Source organism: Hyaena hyaena, unplaced genomic scaffold, assembly GCF_003009895.1.
Source record: "Hyaena hyaena isolate Hyena2069 unplaced genomic scaffold, ASM300989v1 scaffold_89, whole genome shotgun sequence".
Classification (NCBI taxonomy): domain Eukaryota; kingdom Metazoa; phylum Chordata; class Mammalia; order Carnivora; family Hyaenidae; genus Hyaena; species Hyaena hyaena.
In genome coordinates this window covers 949,468-974,170 of record NW_024080719.1, presented here as the reverse complement: position 1 = coordinate 974,170, position 24,703 = coordinate 949,468, and the positions used below count along the sequence as shown (strand labels likewise).

Below are 24,703 nucleotides of genomic sequence, written 5' to 3'. Positions count from 1 at the left end.
TATTATCGTATTAAGGGTTATTACTGTTTTGTTTTTAACCATTTTGAACCAACTGAGTGCAATAGGCAAAGAATACCCCCTATTCCCCCCCTCACCCCCCAAATTAGGCAAGATGGTGCTATGAGGTCATAGAGATAGAATGCTACTGGTCAAAGTCTCCACTATTAGGGTTTAGTATTTCTAATGTGAGTCAAGTAAATAATTGATCATATTTAACTTACTACAGTTGTTTTTATTTGATAACATATACTCTCTTTTCTAAAAAGTGTTCCACAAAATACAAATTCTGAGTTTATGTAAGGGAAGAATTCTGTTTCATATGGGTCAAGTGAAGTTAGACTTGATTACTTGAAACCTCATGAAGTCTTTTTACATAAAGTTTGAAGTTGTCAGGGTGGTATGCTATGTAAGTCCCCCCCCCCCCCCAGTTGATTTGATTTGGGTGGGATTATTTAGAGAACCATTCTTTCACAGGCACTATTGGATATGTTGCATAGTTGGCTGGAGTAGTCTCTGATCATTCTCTTAGTATGATTAATAAACAGGTGTAAGAGAATACACAACAATATTACTCTTAGTTACTTGCTCCTAGTTTAAAAAAAGGGAATTGAGTTTAATGAAATAACAGTTTTTTTCTTCTTCTAGTGCTTAAAAAAAGATTTATGGTAAAGAATAGAGAAAATAGGATATATAAATACACTCAACTTAGAATAGATTTGCTTTGGCTTAGAAAAATTTCTTTATACATAGTCACATAATTTTATATAAACACATGTTATTGTATACACATGTATAAAGTTACATGTATGATTCTTGTTTTTCCTTAACTTTATAAACTTTGTTCGTCTTCTGCTATTCCTCTTCATAGCCAGTTTCTCCTGTGCTCTGCTACAAAGTGAGCAATGTTGACAGCCATGTGTATCATCTTCTGTATTTTATGGACATATTATCCAGTAGATCAAGTATACTGATACTTGTGTAATGAAGGAGTTCTCAGCTAGTTTAGTGATGGTAGGAAAGGAGAAGAGAGACAAATTTAAGAAATATTAGGAGGTAGAGTCAGCAGCTTTTAATAATACATAGGAAGAGAAGAGTTGAAGATGCCATGGGGGTAGGATTACCATCTGGGGTAGCAATCATAGCAGGGTTAGGGAAAAGATGATCAGTTATGTTTTGGGCATGTTTATTGTATAGCAGTATGTGTAGAAGTCTACAAGCAACAGGACATAAGAGCTTAAAAACTTGGGGAGGAAGCTAGTTGTATCTGGAAGTCTCTTTGATATGATATATTTCTGTCTCACTACTTTGTTCTCCTGTACCCTGGTTGTCTGCACCCTCAACCACTTCTCTCTGCACCAGAGGGTTGGAAAACTGTTGATGCTCAGAGGGTCTATGAATGTAGTTAGGTGGGAACCATTGCCTGTGGGAGGGCCAGTGCAATGAGGCCAGGCCTTCGAGAGCACTCTCCCAGTCTTTTCCCCACTCTCACTATTTTGGTAATTCTGTGGGTAATTGTGGGGAGGACCTCTGTGAAGGATAGTGTCCATAATTGTTAGGGTCTGCTGTGTATTTACTGCATTGCACTGGAGTTCCACCAAAGCCTGTGACCTTTGCTGCTATCACACCCCATTCTCCTTCAACAATATCAAACTCCACAGCCTCTCCATCTCCTGCAAAGTACTGCGAAGGTACTTCCTGAGGTTATTCTTTTTGGTAGTTTCGTGTACAAATACATCTTCCTCAGTGTCATTCCTGTTGATGAAATCATACCTGTTTCTTATAGTGAACCATTTTACTGTTCCCAAAACATGATTTTGCTGTCCCTTTTGGCAAGTGCTGATGATGTGAGGTCACCTGGGCCCTTGCTCCCTGTGTGGATGCTGGTGCTTGGAGTCCACAGAGCAGAGGGTGGGGTGGCGGCTGCTGCTTCTCGTCCTGGTGGTTGGGGGATCTGCCTGCCTGTGGCTGAGCTTTCTCCCACCATGTGGTGGTTAACTAGGCCAGTGGTGTTGGTGAGGTTGCTCAGGGTTCTCTGGGATGTGCTCCCACTGGGAATCAAACTTGAAGACACTGTTCTTGAAGTGAGATTTTTAATAGCATATGGAGGGATGTGTGAGAGGATGTGCATTAATTGAAATACTTTTAGCTCATTGAATTGTCACAGCAACCTTAAGAGATGGGTACCATTATTATCCCAGTTTTACAGAGGAGGAAGTGAGCCATAGAGAGGTGAACTACCCTGCCCTTACCCTTATACTTGGTATCTGGTAGAACCAGAAGTCAAATCCGGCCTCGTTCGAAAGGATATCCTCTTAACCATTGTTCTCCTAAGAGGAGCTGTGTTTTTGAAAACAAGTATAATTGTTTATGGTTAAGGATCTTGGACAAAATACAGTTTGGGAGTGACTCATGAAAGTACTATCATTAAAATTAGGATCTCACACCAAAAGGCAAATAATGATATTTTACTCATCTTTCATTGTGGATACTTGATACTGTATACCTGATTCTGTTTTGCATCCTTATTGTGTAGCTTTCTTTCCCTCTGTTTTGATAGGATACATCAGTTGCATATAATTTGATTTTTGCAGATACAAATTAAGAAGCATTATTTTTTCCTGCTTAGTTTTCCACATATTCAGTGCATATTGAGAAGATTAAATTATCTTTTCTCCCCCTTTTATTCAAAGAAAATATATAGATACTTATTTTGAAACATGGAAATGTATCATAAATCTATGACTTTGAAAGTTAAATTCTTTTTAACTCCATCTTTCAAGATAGCCACCACTAATAGTTTGCTGTGTGTTTTTCAGGCTTTTTCTATAGAAATAACTGTCATACATAATGCATAAATATGATATGTGTATGTGAGAGGTATACAAGATAGACCTTGGCTGGTTGAGAAAATCCATATGAGGATAAAACCAAATATTAACATTTTAGAAGGAATTTTGGAGATAAATGAATACTTGTAAAACTATGGAAAATTTTAATTCTTACTGAAATTTTCTTATTGAACATTTTAGTAAAGTTTTATACATCTTGTATTCTAATTCAGAGTATACTTTCTTGGCAGTGTGGCGTAGTATATTGCTCTTGTGATCACTTAGTGGCACATTTGTAAGTCTAAATAGCCTCTCTTTAGGCTCATGTCAGTGGAGGGGTAAGATATTATTTTGGCTCTCAGTAAAGGGCTGTTGTAAAGCAAAGGCTGATGATTATGTTGCCATCAACATATTGAACTTACTTTCTTTGCTATTACCTGGCTAAGGTAAAGCCTTACTGTGTTCAATGTTAGGAATGACCTCAAAGGCTTATACATGAGTTAAATTATAATGTAAGCAAATCTCTTACTTTTCTATATTATTTATTATTTATTTATACAGTAAAACTGTGCCATAGTAAGACATGTGTAGTCTGAAAATTCAAATGTATAAAATTTAGGATGGGGCTAATTTGAGATTAAATTCTTTGATTTTACTCTGAAAAGCACAAAAGCAAAATAACTGAAATTTGATATTATGCACAGCTGATCTGAGAAAGTGTGAAATGTTTAGGAGGCATTTTCTCATAATTCTGTGCCCCATTTATTGAATTGTATCTTATCACTTGAGATTTTTGATGGTAGAGTGTGAGGCAGGTGACAGTAACCAGTTATTTGAATTCAGTTATTACAGACTTTTACCCTGTTTGTAAACACTTTTTTTTGCTTTAAAAAAAGAATATATAAAAAAAAGAATATAATGTTCTACCTGCAGTTTTTAAGCTCATATTAAGTGACAATCTGTTTTCCTATTATTTAGCTATTTGTATTCTCAGTTATTTTTGTGTGTATAATTAATAGCTTTCACAATAACTAATCAGTGTAGTATTTAACTTTTACAGTAAGAAATATACATTTATTCTAAACTTTTTAAAAAATATTTTTAAAAAGTTTTTTTAAATTTATTTCTGAGAGAGATAGAGAGAGAGACAGTGTGATCTGGGGAGGGTCAGAGAGAGAGAGGGAGATACAGAATCTCAAACAGGCTCCAGGCTCTGAGCTGTCAGCACAGAGCCTAACGTGGGGCTCGAACTCATGAACCATGAGATCATGACCTGAGCCAAAGTCGGCAGCTTAACCCACTGAGCCACCCAAGCACCCCTGTTCTAAACTTTTAAATTTACTTATTTTGAGAGAGACAGAGAGAGTGTGAGTGGAGGAGAGGTGGAGAGACGGAGAGATTCCCAGGCAGACTCTGTGCTGTCAGTGCAGAGCTCACTGCAGAGCCTGTTGGGCTCAAACTTAAACAACTATGAGATCGTGACCTGAGCTGAAATCAAGAGTTACTTGGTTGCTTAACCGACTGACCCACCCAGGCAACTTAACTGATAGATGTTTAATATAGAACTCATGTAAAGAGATTTTTATTCCAGAATGTGTGTGTTTGAGAGTGAATGTATTAAACCCAGATAACTTGTCCTTTTCATATTACTAATTCTGTTACGTTGATTATTTATGATGTTAATATACTTGATAATATAATCATTTATCACCTAAACTTAGGAATGCCTGAAGTGATGCATAAGTGGGCATCTAACCAAAACTAAGGAACATAATTTGACCTGATACTTACAATGAAGCTAAATTTTCATGTTCTTTAATTTAAATATTATTGTATTTTTAAAGAAATACAATCATAGTGCACTTGCTGATTTGTAAATGTAGTAGATCTTGAATACCTTGACATGCTAATGTGTATAGATTTATATATTTTTTAAAGGTTACATGGTATTCTCTTATATGGATGTACCATCATTTATATATCTGTTCTGTATTGGTGGGTATTAAGGCTCTTTCCAGTGTTTTATTTTTACAAACAGTGCTGCAATATATATATTTTATATCTTAATTTCTGAGGTTTTCTTTATATAATTTTGTGATGATAGTTTTATAAGTGGTTGAATTATTATTGGGTCCTGCACTTACTGAGTTCTGTATGCCTCTCAGCTCTCAGAGTGATTGGATATTTGAGATGAGAAAAAGAACTGTTCAGTATCCACAATTATGGAGTATAACTTCATGCCAGAGTTCATATTGTTAGCCATTCTTCTTTAGAATTTTTTCTCTGCATTCTTCCTAATACGGAGATGTGGAGTATGATTTTAAGGCTGGCTCTGCTTTTTTCTCAGTTTCATTTTTTCTCTTCTCATTGCCAAAACTATCCTCTTGCCGTATCAGCTGCTTTTTTCCCCATTGATACTATTTTTTCAGTTTTGTCTAAATATTTTCAGTAGCAGTCATTCTTATTTCTTATGTATTTGAAACTAAAATTCACTCAGTTTGAGTGATCTTAAACTTTATATTAGATAGTTCCTAATTGGGGGGGAAAAGAGTTCCTAGCTGGGTATCTGTTCCTATATATTTAAACATTTAGCATAGAATATTTGAGATAGAAAATATTAAAAACTATTTTTTAAAAGTTTTTAAGTAATCTCTACACCCAACACGGGACTCAAACTCACAACCCTGTTACCCCAAGATCTAGAGTTGCATGCTCCAACTGAGCCAGCTAGGGGTCCCAAGATAGGAAATATTTTCTGAATAACTGTGAAATAATCATAAAACTCAGTACACAGAGTTCCTGTATTCTTCAAACATTTTGGCTAGTTGAGATTTAGCTTATTCTGCTGAGTATTATTCTTGTACTTAAACATATGTATTACAATAAATTCTTATCACAGTTATAGACCCCAAGGTATATTCAGTTTAGTTGTTATTAGACTTCAAGACCTGCCTTAACTTATCAGAGCTTTCATTGTTTTGTTTGAATACATTTAATATCTGAAGTCTTTAGTCTTTTGATTCTAGAATATCCACTGTTACCTTCGTCTGTGAAAATTTGGTATTATTATATCATTTATTTCATTAAAATTAGCCTTCTTGAAATACTGTTTAGACAAATGTACTACATCATGGAACAGGATTGCTGTACATCTTTTTTTACTTCTGGTGTGTGTATTCGGTTTTATTGTATTTGGTTGTAACTTCGTGATACAATTTTCTAAGGCATAAAATGAATTGTAGTCACTTAAATGCAAAGTTCTAAGTCATATTTAAAACAAGGAGCTGTCCAAGATAGCTCTTTCTGATAACTCATTCATTTATGCACCATTTATTGAACATTTTTATATTAATTAGGTTTGTGCTCTTTAAGCAGTGGAATACACATATAATACTAACTGCATGAAATAGTGGTTTTATTTTTCTCACATAAATTTGAGGAATTTGAGGTAGGCAGTTGCTGGTATTAGTGGTTCGGCTTAATAAGGTTCTTTTTAAGAAGCTTCAAGAGCTAAATACTTTCTACCTTTCCTTTTACCATTCTTCATGCATCGGCTTTTTCTCCATGCTGTGCTTGTAAGCCTCATGGTATCAAGGTGGCTACTGCACCTTTGGACATTCCATTTTGTTCTAGGGAGGGAGGAAGGTAAAAGAACAAAAGGTTAGGGTAACTACATCTGTTTTATCAAGCAAGCCAAACCCTTTAGGAACACCTTTCAGCCCTTCTCATATCTCTTTGCGAGAACTTCTCTTGGCCATTCAGATGCTAAGGATGCTGGCAAAGTGAGCATTTATCTTTCCAATCTTTGTAGTGTCAGAAAACAAGAGAGGAATGGGTTTTTATACATAAAGTTAATAGCTTTCAAAATAACTGCTTATTATTTCATTCCACTTAAAATTTTTTTAATGTTTATTTATTTTTGAGATTGAGACAGAGTGAGCTGGGGAGGGCAGAGAGGGAGGCACAGAATCTAAAGTAGGCTCCTGGCTCTGAGCTGTCAGCACAGAACCTGACATGGGGCTTGAACTCACAAAATTTGAGAGTTAAAATTACCCTTCTTGAAATATTGTTTCAGGAAGTCAGTGGGACACCTACTGAGCCACCCAGGAGGCCCTCACTCTGTTTTTTTTTTTTTTTTTTTAAAGTAGTCTCCATGCCCAGCATGGAGCCCATTGTGGGGCTTGAACTCACCACCCTGAGGTTATGACCTGATCACCTCTCTTTCATTCTTGAAATAAGAAATACAAATTCATTCATCAGTTATCTTAGAAGATTTTGGGGGAAGAGATGCTGTGTTAGCCAGTCTGTATTATCTGTCACAGTCTATTAAATACAGTTGTTATACATTGTCAGAAGCCTGGCACACTTGCCTTAGTACCTTGTGAAATTAGGCAAGTTAATTACATTTCTGGTTTGTCATCTATTAAGTGAAGATAATAGATGTTTTTGTAAGAGCTAATTTTGTAAAGTGCTTAGCATAGTATATAGCTTACAGTAATCACTCAATGCTTGTATGTTGTTTATATTTTTAAATTATTTATTCTGTGTTAAGAATAAAAACATTGAAATAGTATATAGAAATACATAGAGTAAAAGTGTTTTCCCCAACTACTGTTATCTGATTGATTTGTAATTATATTAATTATCTGTTGCTCTGTAGCAAATTACCCCAAAACTTTGCAGCTTAAAACAATAATAAGTATTTATCAGCTCACATTTTTGTGGGTCAGGAATTTGGGAGCAAATTGGCAGGATAGTTTCTGGCTTAGAGTCTCTAATAAAGTTGCATTTCATATGTTGGCTGAGGTGGTAGTCATCTGAAGGCTCAACGGGGGCTGGAGGACCAGCTTCCAGGGCTACTTACAAGATTGGCAAGTTGATGCAAACTGTTGGCTGGAGACCTCAGTTCCCCTGAGGCCTCAGGTGGGCCTTTTACATAGCTGCTTGAATATCCTCATGATACGGTGACTGATTTTTTCTTAGAATGAGTGATACATGGGAAGGCATAAAGTTCTTAATGACATAGCCTTGAATGTCACTGGTTATTTCAGCTGAAGTCTCTTGGCATGTAGAACAGCCCTAATTAAGTGTGGGAGGACATCTCTTTTGCCTGACTTGTGGCCTGGTTTGTAGAGGAAGGGACAGGACAGTTTGATTGCTTTTGATGCTCATATTTTCTTTTCCCTTAAAGTAATCTTAACTTGAGGTTTTTCTTTCTTTGACTAATTATTATGTTCTGTAAATCATAGAAAGGAACTTATGAAAAACAAATAATTTGCTTTATAAAAGCCATTCACCTAAAAATTTGAAAGGCCTACTAAATGTCTAAAACATTAGATTATTCTGTGATATTATTCATAGCAATAAGATTCAAGAACACAATTATATTATCCAGTGTTTCTCAAAAAACCTTTTGAAGAATGTTATTCCTGTGAAAAATTCTTGTCAGAAAAAAATGGAAAGAAAAAACGATTCCATTGTTAAATTGTAGGAAATCCATGCATTGGTTATCTAACTGTTGGAGACATAAAAATACAGTAGCATATCCTATTGTGAATATGAATATTGTGACAATTCTATTGTGTAAACGTCTCTAACCTTGTTTAATCCAGTATTTCTCAGACTTCATGGAGACTTTTTGCTTAATACTGTATTTGTAGACATGGCCATGTAGTTCAGTGAAAATTTTTAATTTTTATGAAAGGTAAAATGAACAAGGAGAAGAGATGGATTTGTTACTTTCTCTAGTACATGTGGAGTTATTTAAAACTATAAAGATGATAACTCATTATCAGTAAAACATACTTTTTACTATAGTGAAGTTTTTCTTTTAATTTTCTTGTTTTCCATGACTTTGCCATTTTAATTCTACATTGTTGCCTCTGGTAGGAGGATCTTAGATTTCTCTTGTCTTTGACACAAATGGCAAATGGTTTGAGTTTTTTTTTTTTTTTTTTTTTTTTTAGATTTACTAAGACATACAGTTAGAGGCACCTGGGTAGCTCACTTGGTTAAGCCTCCGACTTTACTCAGGTCATGATTTCATGGTTTGGTTCCTGGTGAGTTTGAGCCCTGAATTGGGCTCTCTCCTGTCAGTAAGGAGCCCACTTCAGATCCTCTGTCCTCCTCTCTCTGTGCCCCTACCCTGTGTATATGCGTGTGCTCTATCTCAAAAATAAATATTAAAAAAAAAAAAAAGACATACAGTTAAATTCACCTTTTTTAGATACACAGTTTTATGAAATGTGGCAGATTTGTGTATTCAATACCACAATCAAGATACCAAAATTTCATTACCCCCAAGTCTTCTCATGGTTTTTGTGATTAATTCTGTCCCTCTATCCCCAGCCCCTGGCAACCACTGATCCTATTACTCTCCCTATACTTTTGCCTTTTTTAGAATATCATATAAATGGAATCATGCAATATGTAGCTTTTGTGTCTAACTTTTTTGACTTGGCATAATGTTTTTGATATTAATTTGTATTGTAAATGGTATCAATAATTTGTTCCCTGTTATTGCTGATTAGTATTCTATTGTATGATTGTACCACAACTTGTTCATCCATTTACTAGTTGGTGGACATTTGAATTGTTTCTAGTTTTTGGTGATTATGAATAAAGCTTCTGTAAACATTCATGCACAGATATTTATGTGGACAAATGCATTTATGAAATTGTTGTCAGGATCCAAAGATCTTTCTGCTCTGTTATATTCAACATGAGACTTACAGCATAGATTCCAAGATAGGTATTCTAGTTCTTGGCGTTTTTCAGTGGCTTACGTAAGAGGAAGGAGGAAACTTGAAAAGATAAGTTGTGTTCTTTCCTTTAAGACTAATAGCTCAGAATTTACACATACTACTGCCTGTCCTCATTGTCAGAACTTGGTGACATGGCTGATAATGTCAAGGAAATCTGGAAAGTGAAATTCTTTTGCCTGGGTCTCATGTACCAGACTAGAAACTCTAATATTATAGAAGAAGAAAAAAAAATGTAAATTGGGAGATACTATAGTCTGTGACGCAGCATTGTAATTTTCCCTCAATTTCACCCTATTAATAAGTGTCTGGTGACTATGACCATGTATAAGGTCACATTCATTTAGGTTTGGATTCTTAGGGATAAATTGGATACCTGGGATTAGCATTTTTTAAAAAGTAAAGTTTTAAAGGATGCATGTAAATAAAAGAGGCTTACTCTACTTGATTTGTTTTACAAGTGAGTAGTAGGTTCAGAGAAAAAAATGTGACTTGTCACAAGAAATAGAAAATATCTAGTTAGGGGCATAAACTGATTGTACTCTGTCCAGGTTTCCTGCTATGCCTTAATCTGGCCACATCTTTGAGGAAAAGTTAGGAAAGATTGTAGAGAAAATACAGCTTTACTTTGAAGCATTAGAATTTTCTGTGATTACAGTCTCTCTATATTTATAAATCTTTTGCAGAGAAGATAATTATTTTTGGTCTATATGTGTTTCTTGGTATTCTGAAAATACAAGTGACTTAAAGTATTTTATTAATATAACCATTGAAGAAAGTAATCATCATGCCCAATTAAAATCCTAATTTAAAATTTGTGAAGGTTGATTTGCATTCTTTGAATAATATGCTTTAAAATTTCTATAATCTTGTACATTAAACTATAAACTATAGAAAGCATGTTATGCCACCCTGAAGGTTGCTATAAAAATTGTTTATGAAGTTCAGGCCAAGACTAAAATATGTTGAAATGGAGAGTGGTGAAAAATGTTCTGTATAGCATAGGAGACCAAATCATGCTAAAATGCAGAAAAAGACTATACATCAGTTTCTAGTCTACATTATTCAAAAAATACAACCATAAAAAAGGTAATAAGATTACATTTTCACATTTCACGGCTAGTAAAGTGCATTAGGCTGCTCAGATATTCATAACTTACTGTGACATTTGGGAAGATTACATTTTGTAGTGCAGAGCCATTACTACAGCTCAGATAATAACTAGCCAATGCCCAGACTTGGATTATGATCCTTGTCATTGAAAACAAATTTGTGTTTTGAAGGTTGATCAGCTTCAAATAACTATTAGAAAGGGTTAACGTGGCATACTGTAGATCCTGTGCGTGGTTTTTAGGTATAACAGATATGCATACATATAATATATCAAATATGCCACACATTTGTATGTACCAATTTCTGCCATCAATTTTCTCCTTGAAAGGTATATTTTATAATATTTAAAGCAATGGAGAAATATTTAAAACACCTGTCTGGATACTGCTCTCAAAGTATAAACTCAATTTAAAAGCTGATGAAATATTTGGGTTTTTTTGGAAATTACTTTCAAAAATTAATTCTGTAGCTTCCTGGAAGGGTGGTTACGGGTGGAAATAAACAGATGAAAATGAAAGATTGATGTAAGTAATATTAAAGATGAAGGTAAGGTCTCTTAAATTAGTTGCAACTAGATTTTGACCTGTTTAGACCTGTGTGGAGTATGTCCAAACGTATATATTAAAAACTTTTCCCTTGCTCTTTCCTCCCAGATGCTCAGTTGCCTTTTCAGAGACAATCACTATGTAATTTTTTTTAAATGTTTATTTATTTTAGAGAGAGACAGAGCACGAGCAGAGTTGGGGTGGAGAGAGAGAGAGGGAGATGCAGAATCAGAAGCAGGCTCCAGGCTCAGAGCTGTCAGCACAGAACCCAGTGCGGGGCTCAAACCCACAAACTGGGAGATCATGACCTGAGCTGATGTCAGACACTTAACTGACTGAGCTACCCAGGTGCCCTGGCAATCACTGTTTTGTTTGTTGTGTATCATTCTTAGGGTAATGCCTACATATATATATGTTTTACATTCAAATTATAGCCCGCTGTTCATTTTTTTTCCATCTTGATTTTCTTACCTAAACAATGTATTTTAGAGATCTTTTCATGTCAGATGGAGCTGCCTTATTCTTTTCAGTGGCTGCATCATATTCCATTATATAGTCATATATGACTTTACTAACCATTACCTTATAATGTTGTTTTGAGGGATTGTTTTATTTTCTGTTCAAAATGTGCAACAATAAAGTTCTTGTCATTAACTAAATATATCTGTAGAATAAATTTCTAGTTAAGATAGTTGTTTGTGGCTTCTTCTATTTAACATAATTCCTTTGAGATTATTTTTTTTTCTTTTTCAAGAGGAGATTGATTTATATTGGTAACTGTGTCAGTAGTTCCAATATCAAGTACTTTTCTTATTTATAGTAATTTAAAAAAAATTTTTTTTTAATGTTTTATTTATTTCTAGGAGAGAGAGAGAGACAGCATGAGCAGGGGAGGGTCAGAGAGAGAGGGAGTGACAGACTCTGAAACAGGCTCCAGGCTCTGAGCTGGCAGTCAGCACAGAGCCCGACACGGGGCTCGAACCCATGAACCGCGAGATCATGACCTAAGCGAAAGTCGGATGCTTAACCGACTAAGCCACCCAGGCGCCCCATTATTTATAGTAATTTTTGAGTTGGAGTCCTCTTTGTTTCACAGATGGATATATCATATCATCTCAAAGTAATTGTAATTTAAATTCCTCCATTTTGCTATTTATACTTGTTGCTGCCTTTTGACTAAATGTGTCTTCTGTACCTTCAGAATAATATCAAATGCTAGTGATTATAGTACATCCTAATCTTGTTTGACTTTCATGAGACTTATTCCAGTTTTCCTATTTGAGCATGATGATAGCTTTTCAGGTGAGATTGGCATATTTTATTAATAAAGGAAGTCTTTTACAATTAATAAATGTAATAAAGTATCATGGAAATATTAAACCACTGTTTAGCAATGCCACAGTAATAATGGTTATGGGTAAGATCTATCCATTGATGCATAAAACTGGAATAAATTCTATTTGGTTGTGTCATTCTTTTATGAGCTGTTTTATTTTGTTTTGTAATGTATGGTGAGAAACAAGATACTTGTGTAGTCTCAAGGTATTTCCACAGGATGAGTAATAATTTAAACACAAAATAGAGTAACTTTAAGATGGAAAAAATTTGACAAGTGATCAAAGCTAACTTTACCAGTAGTGAGGCATATTGATATTAGGTACCATTGAAATGATATGCTGAGAAGGACATATATCACTTCTGGGATGTTTTTGCCAAAAATGCATAACCTGAACTTAAACATGAAAAAAATGTACATATTGGAAGAGTCTATAAAGTATCTGGTAAATATGTTTTAAAAGCATCAAAATCAAAGTCAAAGAATGCTTGCGCACTGGTCTCAGTATGGAGAAGGCTAAGGGGATATAGATCATGGATCAGAAAAAGGACTTGAGTGCAACAAGTGGCAACGTTTGAAGATCTGTAGATTTGTCAGTAATATTAAAGCAGTGTTAAGTTTATGGCTTTGTTTTTTATTTTTATTATTTTTTAAATTTTTACAAATAGTTTATTGTCAAATTGGTTTCCATATAACACCCAGTGCTCATCCCCACAAGTGCCCTCCTCCATGCCCATCTCCGCCCTCACCCCCACATCCATCAGTCCTCCGTTTGTTTCTCAGCATTCAAGAGTCTCTCATGGTTTGCCCCTCTCCCTTTCTCCCACCATTTCCCCCCTTCTTCTCCCCCATGGTCCTCAGTCAGTTCCTCTTAATCCTCCTATACGTGCAAACATGTGATATTTGTCCTCTGCCTGACTTATTTCGCTAAGCATAACACCCTCAAGGTCCATCTATGTTGCTACACATGGCCAGATTTCATTGTTTCTCATTGCCATGTAGTATTCCATGGTATAGATAAACCACATCTTTTTGATCCATTCGTCCGTGGATGGACACTTAGGCTCTTTCCATGTTTTAGCTATTGTGGAGAGTGCTGCTATGAACATTGGGGTACATGTGCTCCTATGCCTCAGCATTTCTGTATGCCTTGGGTAAATTCCTAGCAGTGCTATTGCTGGGTCCTAGGGGAGTTCTAGTTAGTTTCCTGAGGAACCTCCATACTGTTTTCCAGAGGGGCTGTACCAGTTTACATTCCCACCAACAGTGCAGGAGGGTGCCCGTTTCTCCACATCCTCGCCAGCATCTAGAGTTCTCTGATTTGCTCATTTTAGCCACTCTGACTGGCGTGAGGTGGTATCTCAGTGTGGTTTTGATTTGTATTTCCCTGATGAGGAGGGATGCTGAGCATCGTTTCGTGTGTCTGTTGGCCATCTGGATGTCCTCTTTGGAGAAGTGTCTGTTCAAGTCTTCTGCCCATTTCTTCACTGGGTTGTTTGTTTTTCGGGTGTGGAGTTTGGTGAGTTCCTTATAGATTCTGGATATCAACCCTTTATCTGATAGGTCATTTGCAACTATCTTTTCCCATTCCGTCGGTTGCCTATTAGTTTTGTGGGTTGTTTCCTTTGCTGTGCAGAAGTTTATGGCTTTAATGTTTTTATTATGATTATATATTAGGGAAAGTTGGGTAAAGGGTATACAGGAATTCTATACCATTTTGCAGCATTTTGAACATTTATGATTATTTCAGAGTAAAAAGCTAAAGACAAAACAAGCAAATAATATTCACAAAACCAAATAAAATAAGAGTTCATATGTAGTTAACAGGATTTTTGTGTGGACTAGAGAACCAAACGTGTATACTTCATAGCTAGGACACGTAGCTAGCAGGATTGGCCCAATCACATCAAGGGGCTCTTTCAGCAGAAACCCAGCTGTCCTCTCTTAATGCTAAATATTACTGATGATACAAAGAATTATACATTAATATCTCTGTCAGAGCTTTTCCAGAAGAATCAAATGTTTTTACCACTGTACTAGTCTGGGGTTCCTATCTCTCTGCATGCATATACTACATGTCTCATATTCATTTTTCCATATTTTATTCTCTTGCCTCCGTGTATCTTTGTCAGAACTTGGGAAACATCAATCCTTGGCTACAAGGAGTTTTAATTGATTTTCTAATTCTGAACCTTCCTTGCTTTTCTGGAGTAAACTCTATTTGGTTGTGTCTGTTATTCTTTTATGAGCTGTTGGATTTTGTTTTGTAAAAAGTTCACTTTCTCCTAATTGTTGACCACCTTTTGGGTTTACTAATGCATAATGAAAAACCAAGATATATTCAGAAGGACAGGAGTGTAGGTGAATCATGTATGTAATGTTTCTGACAAACATCTTTTAAAAATCTAATTAACATGGATAGCTTTGCAAAGGCAATTCTAAAAGTATTTTCATTCCTTTAAACAATGAGGAGTTGTTAAAAGTAAAAAAAAATTCTCTGGGGGAGGATGCTGGATGCTGTGGGTGAGATAGCAACAACATGGGGATAGGTCAGTGTATCTTTCTTGGATGAGTTTTTTTGATATTATCGATAAATTTTTCTTGATTATTGCTTTGGATGTATGATTATGTTTAAGTTATCCTAATTATTAACAGGGAAATAAAGGGATCAAAATCGATAGGTAAAATAAACTAGGAATTTGGCACATATGCTAAGTTCCATACCCTCTATGAGTGTTTTCCAGCTTTTCATTTTTGTTGTGAGCTGTATTTTGTGTAGGTAACAAAGCATCTGTAGGTTACTATGGGTAGTTTACAGAGTTCTTAAGTCATAAATGAAATATTGAATTATAAGCAGTCATAGAGCTAAAAGTTAGATATTTATTGGTACCTAAGGCATCCTGTATTTCTTTCTGTTGAAAAATATTTCCACTTGTATACTGGAAGTCTTACTTGACTTTGTGCTATCTTAACTTGAAGATTTTTTTAGAAGCTTTATTTTTTAGAGCTGTGTGTGTGTGTTTATGAACTCTTTTGTTGTAGAGGATAGAAAAGAATGTGTATGGGTAGGTACTGACAACCTAAAGCTTAGGAGTATGCTCTAGCTATATTGAAAAAGCACTAATGCTTTTAATTTTTTTCCCTCTTTTTGGAAGTTGGTAGGAGGACAGTTTGATTTGGAAATGAATTTCATTATCCAAGAAGGTGAGAGTATCATCTGCATGGTGGACCTACTAGAAAAATGTGACATTACTTGCCAAGCAGAAGTCTGGAGCATGTTTACAGCAATTCTGAAGAAAAGCATACGGAATCTTCAAGTCTGCACTGAAGTAGGCCTTGTTGAGAAAGTGCTTGGGAAAATTGAAAAAGTTGACAATATGATAGCAGGTATGGGTTTTTCTGTAGTATAATGGATGTGAAGAAATAAAGCTTGATTATTAAATACTATATTTTTCTTATTTTATTTAGTAATATTTAAGAAATATTTGAGATCTAACATGTGCCTAGAACTTTAGTGTTTAAACTCCTAAGTAAGCACAGTATGTTTTAATCTTTCAAGGAATATAAGTTGATTAATTGTTTTGTTGTTTTCTTTTGTTTCCAGATCTTTTAGTTGACATGTTGGGAGTGCTGGCTAGCTATAATTTGACAGTTCGAGAACTAAAGCTGTTCTTCAGTAAACTTCAAGGAGATAAAGGACAATGGGTAAAAAAAAAAAAGCCTGATACCCTTTGATATTTGAACATATCCCTCTCCTCAAATACATTAGTGGCTTTTAGGCAGCTGTTATTATACTGGGGTAAATGTCAAATTGAAGGGAAGAAATCAATCAAAATAGAATTTAGGTCTGGATAGCTGTTTTTGCCATGACCTGACACAGGTGTATACTAAGAGAATTGAATGTTCCAGGCAGGCTCAAACTTGGCCCTTCTTCAAACTGTTAGTCTTCAAATACACATTTAACATTTGTTAGAGGAAAAGGGTTAGGACAGAGAAAGAAAAGTGTTAGGTAGCAGCACCTAGCTTCTCTTTTTTATTGACCTGAGTAGTTTAGTTGTAGCCCTTAAACTTGAATAATCCACTCATTGAACAAAAGGTCTACAGTTTATTGGCTCCTCCCTCCATAGATACAATTTAATGGTCCTTTGCAATGGATAGCAGTAGGTCAACTTGTTTTGAACTCCAGATGCCTTAGCAAAACTGTTTGTTCCTACCACTTGGTTACTTACCTCTTGGAGGAATACTGATAAATATTTTCTTCATTTTTTGTTGCATTGCTGGGGTTATTTTAGTGTTCTTTAGAGAGCATTGCCCACAGCAACTGATTGTTAATCTAACTCTGTTGAAATGTGCCTAAATTGGTGCTTTGCAGTTGTACATTTTAGTTTATTGTGTTAAAATGATTAGACTCTAGCTTCTTTGTATCAGGCTCTAGCTCTTTGGCTTCCTTTAAGAAAATTTCATGATTGAGAGCACCTGACTGCTCATTTGGTAGGACATTTGACCCTTGATCTCAGGGTAATTAGTTTAAGCCCCACATTGGGTGTGGAGTTTACTTAAAAAATAAAGCTTTCATCATTTATTTTTAGCAATTTTATTATGTTTCTTGGTGTGGCTTACATTGTTTTTATTCTTATTATACTTGTGGTATTTGGGCATTTATAATAGAATTTTCAGCAAATTTGGAAACATTTTGGACATTATTTTTTCAAGTATCATGTCCTTATCCCTCCCTCCTCCTTCTGGGACTCTAATTACATGTATGTTAGGGCACTCCGATCTGTTCACTTGTTTTTCAGCCTTTTTCCTTTGTGCTTCATTTTAGATTGCTTTTATTACTGTATTTTTAAAGTAACAGCTCTTTTCTCCTGCAGTGTGTTAATTCTAGCCATTAAAATTTTCAGAGTTCAGATATTTTTATTTCTAAAGATTCTGTTTAGTTCTTTTTAATATTTTTTTAATTTTTCCTCGTTATATTCATGTTTTCTTTTAAATCCTTAGGGCTGTTGAGCATATTTATAATATAATAGTTGCTTTTATGTTATTATCTACTAATTCTATGATCTTTATCATTTTCTAGATCAGTTTTTTTACTCCCTGATTTTACTTCTGCTTATATGTCATTTTTCCTGATTCTAATGCTAGTGATTTTAGATCCAGTGATGTTAATATACTGAATTTTTCCTGGTTGAGTGCTAGATTTTGTCATATTCCTTTTCAGATTGTTAGACTTTTTTTGTAGGCAGATAAATTATTTGTGGATCAACTTTACTCTTAGAGGCTAGTTTAAAAGTTTTCTTTTGGTCAGATTGTCTGTAATTCTTTTTTTTTAATTTTTGAGAGAGAAAGAGAGGGAGAGAGAGAGCGAGCGAAAGCATAAATAGGGGAAGTGCAGAGAGAGGAGGGGACAGAGGATCAGAAGCAGGTTCCCGGCTGGCAGCAGAGAGCCTGATGTGGGGCTCAAACCCAGGAACCGCGAGATCATGACCTGAGCTGAAGTCGAAGGCTTAACTGACTGAGCCACACAAGTGCTCCTAGATTGTCTGTAATTCTAAGACTAGTTTAGCTTACTTATTCAGGTCTGGTTCTTTTAGGGTCTCTGTGAATGACTCTAAGTCTCAGATATGGGGTAAGAGGTAGTGTAAGACTGTGGTCACTCCACTGTGCCTAGCAGGGTCTCAATTTCTGGCTGTATAGTAGCTGTAAAAATTCCTTGATTTCTAGCTTTAAATATCTTGGGTTCACCTTGTTCAGTTTTGTGATAAGCATGAATAGTTTGGTATTAAGTCAAGGAGGATTAAAATCAGTATAGATTTTTGGAACTTCATATCTGCATAGCTCTTTTCTCTGTAGTACTCTCCTTGAAGCTTTAATCCACCTCAGACTACCCCACACTGCAATTTCTGCCTCACCAAGTCAATGAGACCTTCATATTCTGTTTGGTTTCCCTTTTCCTGTGCAGTGGTATGGAAATTGCATCCTGTATTGCATCCTGTTAGAAAGTCTGGTAATCTCATGGCTCATTTTGTTTCCTTTTCTCAAGTGTCAGTGTCTTGAGCTACTTCTTCCATGTCTAAAAACAATTTCTGTTTCATACATTTTATCTAGTATTCTAGTTGTTGAGGATGAGTTGATAAGTCGAGGTCCTGTTACTGTGTCATGTCCAGAAGAGAAAATACAGATCATCTTTGACTTACAGTGGAGTTCCATCTTGATAAATCCATTGTAAGTTGAAAATGTTAGAAGTTAAAAATACATTTAATACACCTAATTTACCAAACATTATTAGAACACTTATATTACCCTACAATTGGGTAAGATCATGTAACACAAAGCCTATTTTATAATATAGTGCTGAATACATCATGTAATTTATTGCATGCTGAATTGAAAGTGCAAAACAGAAAGGCTGTTTATGTACAGAATGGTTGTAAGTGTATCAGTTGTTTACCTTTGTGATTGTGTGGCTGACTGGGGGCTGTGACTTGCTGCCACTGCCCAGCATCATGAGAGAGTATTGTACTGCATGTTGCATGTCACTGCCTGGGAAAAGATTAAAATTCAAAGTTCAAAGTACTATTTCTACGAAATGCATATAGGTTTCACACCATTGTGAAGAGAAAAAATTCTAAGTTGAACAATCAGAATTTAGGGATTGTGTATATAGTAGTTTCATTTTAGTTTTTATTTATATTCAGTGTATTTATTCTGAATGTATAATATATTTCTGTTGGTGAATATAGAAAACTCTGAGAAAATAGCAATGGATATGTTTAAATGTGTATTTATAGAGATAGATACCCCACAACCAAATAAACACAAAGTCACTAATAATTAGAGATATTCAAATTAAAACAAAATTGGTGTGTTATGGCTATTAGTGTTAAGGATTATAAAGTTGGATAATAGCAAATATAACTGAGGGGATAGGGTTACTTTAAACCTGTGTGCTAGTGGCTGGAGTGAACTCATTTAGCCAAACCTGAGTAATCTAGCACTAATTAGTCACATAAATTTATACTCAAACCCAGTGATTTAGTAATTTCCTCCTGAGTGGGTGTTGCATTAAATTCTCACGTTGTTTCATAGGAAAATACACTTAAGGATGTTCACTGAAAGTTTATGTTTGATGGCAGTAATTATCACCGTAAGGGTTTATTGTTAGGATAGTAGATAGGTTGAATGTATTGGATACATAGAATAGATTATTATATGACAGTTAGAATCAAAAGTTAATATGAATAGATGCAAAAAGCAGAAAGAAACAGATTCTTATATCTGACCAAAGATCTTTTAAATTATAAGGATCACACAAGAACATTTTTGAAGGAACACCTGTAAAGATTAAATATGTTTACATAGTTGCTTATGTGATTGGGAGTAGAATGTGAGTAAGTTTAGGGCATAAAGAGAAAAATAATTGTTAATAACAAGAGCAAGGCCTTGGGGCACCTGGCTGGTTCAGTTGGTGGTGCACGTAACTTTTGGTCTTGGGGTTGTGAGTTTGAGTGCCACATTGGGTGTATAGATGAATTAAAAATAAACTATTTAAGCGCCCTCCCCCAAACAAACAAACAAATAAAACCAAGCAAGGCCTAGCTCAGTCATTAACCATTCAGAGAATGGTTAACACTATATATATATTTATTTTTGACTGTTGCTGATTTTGGTTATTTCATTTTGGAATCTTATTTATTTATTTATTTATTTTTAATGTTTTATTTATTTCTGAGAGAGAGAGGGATAGACAGCATGAGTAGGGGAGGGTCAGAGAGAGAGGGAGTTACAGAATCTGAAACAGGCTCCAGGCTCTGAGCTGGCAGTCAGTACAGAGCCCGACGCAGGGCTCAAACCCACGAACTGTGAGATCATGACCTGAGCTGAAGTCGGACGCTTAACCGGCTGAGCCACCCAGGTGCCCCTGGAATCCATTTTAAAAAATCAGTATGATTGTGTACTTTTATAATTGAGTGGTGTGGCTAATTGAAGATTTCTTGATCACTTAAGAATGAAACTTTCCACTTAACAGGTAAAAGATTGCTGGACTCTTTTAGACATTTAGTAATGATAACTTAGAGCAGATACCAAATAAAATCAAGGCAAGCCTGTGATTTCACTTGTAGTTTGACCCTGTTTTGATCTTTTAATGAAGAAGAATGTACTACCCTTTATCCTATTTGCTTGTAAACTGATTAAAGTGATAATGTATATCTGATTGTTCTTTGCTTTTCCTTGTAAATAAGCCCTTTTATTTTAGCTGTTGGATGTTTTGTTTATTAGAGGAGACTTGTGGGTCAAAGAGGCATTAAATAAATGTAATGTTACAACTTTTTTTTACATGCTATATAGTTAAGGTAATATTGTAAAATGAAATATGATAGGGGGATTGCATCCAGTGTCAGAGGTCAAGGAAGACTCCCATAAGGAAGTAACTATTAAGGTTAGCTCTAAAAGATGCGTAGGATATGTATTAGTTAAGAGGGGAGGGAACTAGGCCTAATGAGAACACTTTAAGCACAAGGAATAGTTTGTGCTCAGGCCCTGTTGTTAGGAAGAAGGCAGAGAGGGCTTTGTGGATGACTGCAGAGAGAGGGGAAGATAGAAATGCAAAATGAGGCTAGTGAGGTAGAAAGAGTATCTTGAGGGCTATGTTACAGGTTTTGGTCTTTTAAAATATATATTTTGTAAAGCTTATTTATTTATTTTGAAAGTGAGAGAGAAGAGAGGGAGAGAGAACGCGAGTGGGAAAGAGGGAGAGAGAGATTCCCAAGCAGGCTCTGTGCTCACAGCACAGAGCCCGATGTAGGGCTCCAACTCACGACCTAAGATCAGGACCTGAGCAGAAATCAAGAGTCTGATGCTTAAACAACTGAGCCACCCAAGATGCTCTGAGTGGGTTTTGGTCTTTATTTTAAAGGCAATGGGAAACTATAGAAGAGGTAGCATAATAGGTGAAAGTGTAGTGATTAAAAGCATGGACTCTGAAGTCAGGCTGAGTTCTCATCCCAACCTTGCTACTTTCTACTTATGTTACCTTTGAAATGTTTCTCTGCCTGGGGCACCTGGGTGGCTCAGTTGGTTAAGCGTCTGACTTCAACTCAGGTCATGATCTCAGCGTTCGTGGGTTCAGGCTCCGCATCGGGCTCTGTGCTGCCTGCCAGCTAGCTCAGACTGCCTGTTTCAGGTTCTGTGTCTCCCTTTCTCTCTGACCCTCCCCTGCTCACGCTGTCTCTCTTTCTCTCAGAAATTAAAAAAAAAAAAAACGTTCCTCTGCCTTAGAGTCCTCCTCTATAAAATGCGATGATGATAGTACCACCCCTAGGATGGTTATAAGGTTAAAATATTTTTATTGTTTCATAAAAGCAACCTTTAACATTGTTTAAAGCTTGTTTAAATTTAGCATTGTTTAAATTTAGCATTATTTATTTGTTAACTTTAAAAAATGTTTTGAAGAGGGATGGCTGATTGGTTGATGTAGTTTGTAATTTTAAAAGATAATTTTTGCTGTTGTGTGGAGAAGTTTCAAGTGTCAGGTGATATTGAACATTTATCAAACACCTTATACGTTCTGTCATATTACAAAAAATGGCATAGAATACATTGTATATTTCTTTAAGATAATGAAAATAACATGCTTTTTATGTGCTTTAGGTTAAAACATTTTTTTGGTTATTCTTGAGTATATTAAAGTATATGAAAAATAAGTTGTTTTATGGTGAATAGTGTGGCTAATGAATTGTTGATTATTTTCATAGCCTCCACATGCTGGGAAGTTGCTGTCTGTGTTAAAGCATATGCCTCAGAAGTATGGTCCTGATGCCTTTTTCAACTTTCCAGGAAAGAGTGCTGCAGTAAGTAAATTTTAATGAGGATATCACTTGGAGTGCTTTCCTTGTTTTCATGAAAGTACAGCCTTGTAAACACCCCTGATAGGTTTTGTGTTAGGTAGAAACTTCTTTGCACAACCTAAAATTCCTGATAGCAGTCATTTGTGTTACTCTTTCCTATTTAAAAAAGTGAAGAAATACAGCCTCAAAGAAGTTAAGAAAGCTGCCCACTTTTAGCTTGGAGCAACTGGACTAAGAACTCAGTTCTTTTAAGCATAAGCCGTGTTGTCTTCAGAATTTACCTCTGAATTCCCAAATAGATATTTGTGTGTAACACTTTCACTTTCTATCTTACTGAACATCTTTCTTTAGCCTTGTATTTCCCCATTCCTGTTTCTTTTTCACCTGGTGTGTAGAATGAGAACTTTCTGAAACTTTTTGGCAGAAGTTCCTGACTTGTGAGTTGCAAAATTAATATCAGTTTCAGCACTTTTTAATATATATATATATTTTTTTAATTTCTAGGAGAGAGAGAGAGAGAGAGAGACAGCGTGAGCAGGGGAGGGTCAGAGAGAGAGGGAGATATAGACTCTGAAATAGGCTCCAGGCTCTGAGCTGGCAGTCAGCAGAGCCCGACGCGGGGCTCGAACCCACGAACCGCGAAATCATGACCTAAGCGAAAGTCGGGCGCTTACCCGACTAAGCCACCCAGGCGCCCCAGTTTCAGCCTTTTTAAAAAGTTTATTTATGGGGCGCCTGGGTGGCTCAGTCGGTTAAGCGTCTGACTTTGGCTCAGGTTATGATCTCACAGTTTGTGGGCTTGAGCCCCGCATTGGGCTCTGTGCTGACAGCTCAGAGCCTGGAGCCTGTTTCAGATTCTGTATCTCTCCCTCTCTCTCTGACCCTCCCCTGCTCACGCTCTCTCTCAGAAATAAAAAAATTGTGGGGCACCTGGGTGGCTTAGTCGGTTAAGCGTCCGACTTTCGCTTAGGTCATGATCTCACGGTTCGTGGGTTCGAGCGCCGCGTCGGGCTCTGTGCTGACTGCCAGCTCAGAGCCTGGGGCCTGTTTCAGTCTGTGACTCCCTCTCTCTCTGACCCTCCCCTGTTCACGCTGTCTCTCTCTCTCTCCTAGAAATAAATAAAACATTAAAAAAAAAAAAAAGAAATAAAAAATTGTTAATCAGTTTATAAAGAAGACATTGTTAGTAATATCTGTAGTGTTTCAAAGTGTTATAGGAGTGAATTATGTAATGTGTATATGTTATATGTGGAGGTTTTTAACGTCCTCATATTATGTTGGCCTGCTTGTTACAAGTAATTTTTTCTTTGAAGATATTTCAGTCTGTTCTTACTGAGAATATCTTTGGTAAGTTTTTACTTTGCTTCTCATTGTATCTTTTGTTAATTTTTAATTTTTTTATTTTTAAGTTTACATCCAAGTTAGTTAGCATATAGTGCTATAATCATTTCAGGATTAGATTCCAGTGATTCTTCCCTATGTATAGCATCCCAGTGCTCATCTCAACAAGTGTCCTCCCTAATGCCCTTTACCCGTTTAGCCCATTCCCCCCCATCCATAACACCTCCAGCAACCCCCTGTTTTCTGTATTTAAGAGTCTCTTATGTTTTGTCCCCTTCCTTGTTTTTATATTATTTTTACTTCCCTTCCCTATGTTCGTCTGTTTTATATCTTAAATCCCTCATATGAGTGAAGTCATATGATCCTCATCTTTTTCTGACTAATTTCGCTTAGCATAATACCCTCCAGTTCCATCGCAAATGGCAAGATTTCATTCTTTTTGATTGCCAAATAATACTCCATTGTGTATATATATATATATATATATATATATATATACACACACACACACACTATATCTTCTTTATCCATTCATCCGTTGATGGACATTTGGGCTCTTTCCATACTTTGGCTATTGTTGATAGTGCTGCTATAAACATTGGGGTGCATGTGCCCGTTTGAAACAGCACACCTATAACCCTTGGATAAATACCTAGTAGTGCAATTGCTAGTTCATAGGGTAAGGAACCTCCTTAATTTTTAATTTTTTGAGGAACCTCTATATTGTTTTCCAGAGTGGCTGCACCAGTTTGCATTCCCATCAGTAGTGCAGAAGAGATCCTCTTTCTCTGTATACTTGCCACCATCTGTTGTTGCCTGAGTTGTTAATTGTAGCCATTCTGACAGGTGTGAGGTGGTATCTCATGGTTTTGATTTGTATTTCTCTGATGATAAGTGATGCTGAGCAATTTTTCATGTGTCTGTTAGCCAT

At 35.9% G+C, this 24,703-nt stretch overlaps 1 protein-coding gene and 1 pseudogene across 5 annotated transcripts in view; one reads left to right on the top strand and one right to left on the bottom strand.

Moving 5' to 3' along the window:
* LRBA (LPS responsive beige-like anchor protein) overlaps positions 1 to 24,703 on the top strand; it is a 737,219-nt gene that overhangs the window by 65,705 nt on the left and 646,811 nt on the right. For all 5 annotated transcript variants that reach the window (XM_039234337.1, XM_039234336.1, XM_039234335.1 and 2 more), the window contains exons 3-5: positions 15,739 to 15,970; positions 16,188 to 16,288; positions 22,339 to 22,434. In XM_039234337.1, coding sequence (XP_039090268.1) covers positions 15,739 to 15,970; positions 16,188 to 16,288; positions 22,339 to 22,434 — 429 coding nt within the window. The remainder of the gene's footprint in view (positions 1 to 15,738; positions 15,971 to 16,187; positions 16,289 to 22,338; positions 22,435 to 24,703) is intronic.
* Positions 1,255 to 2,128, bottom strand: LOC120233206 (annotated as a pseudogene).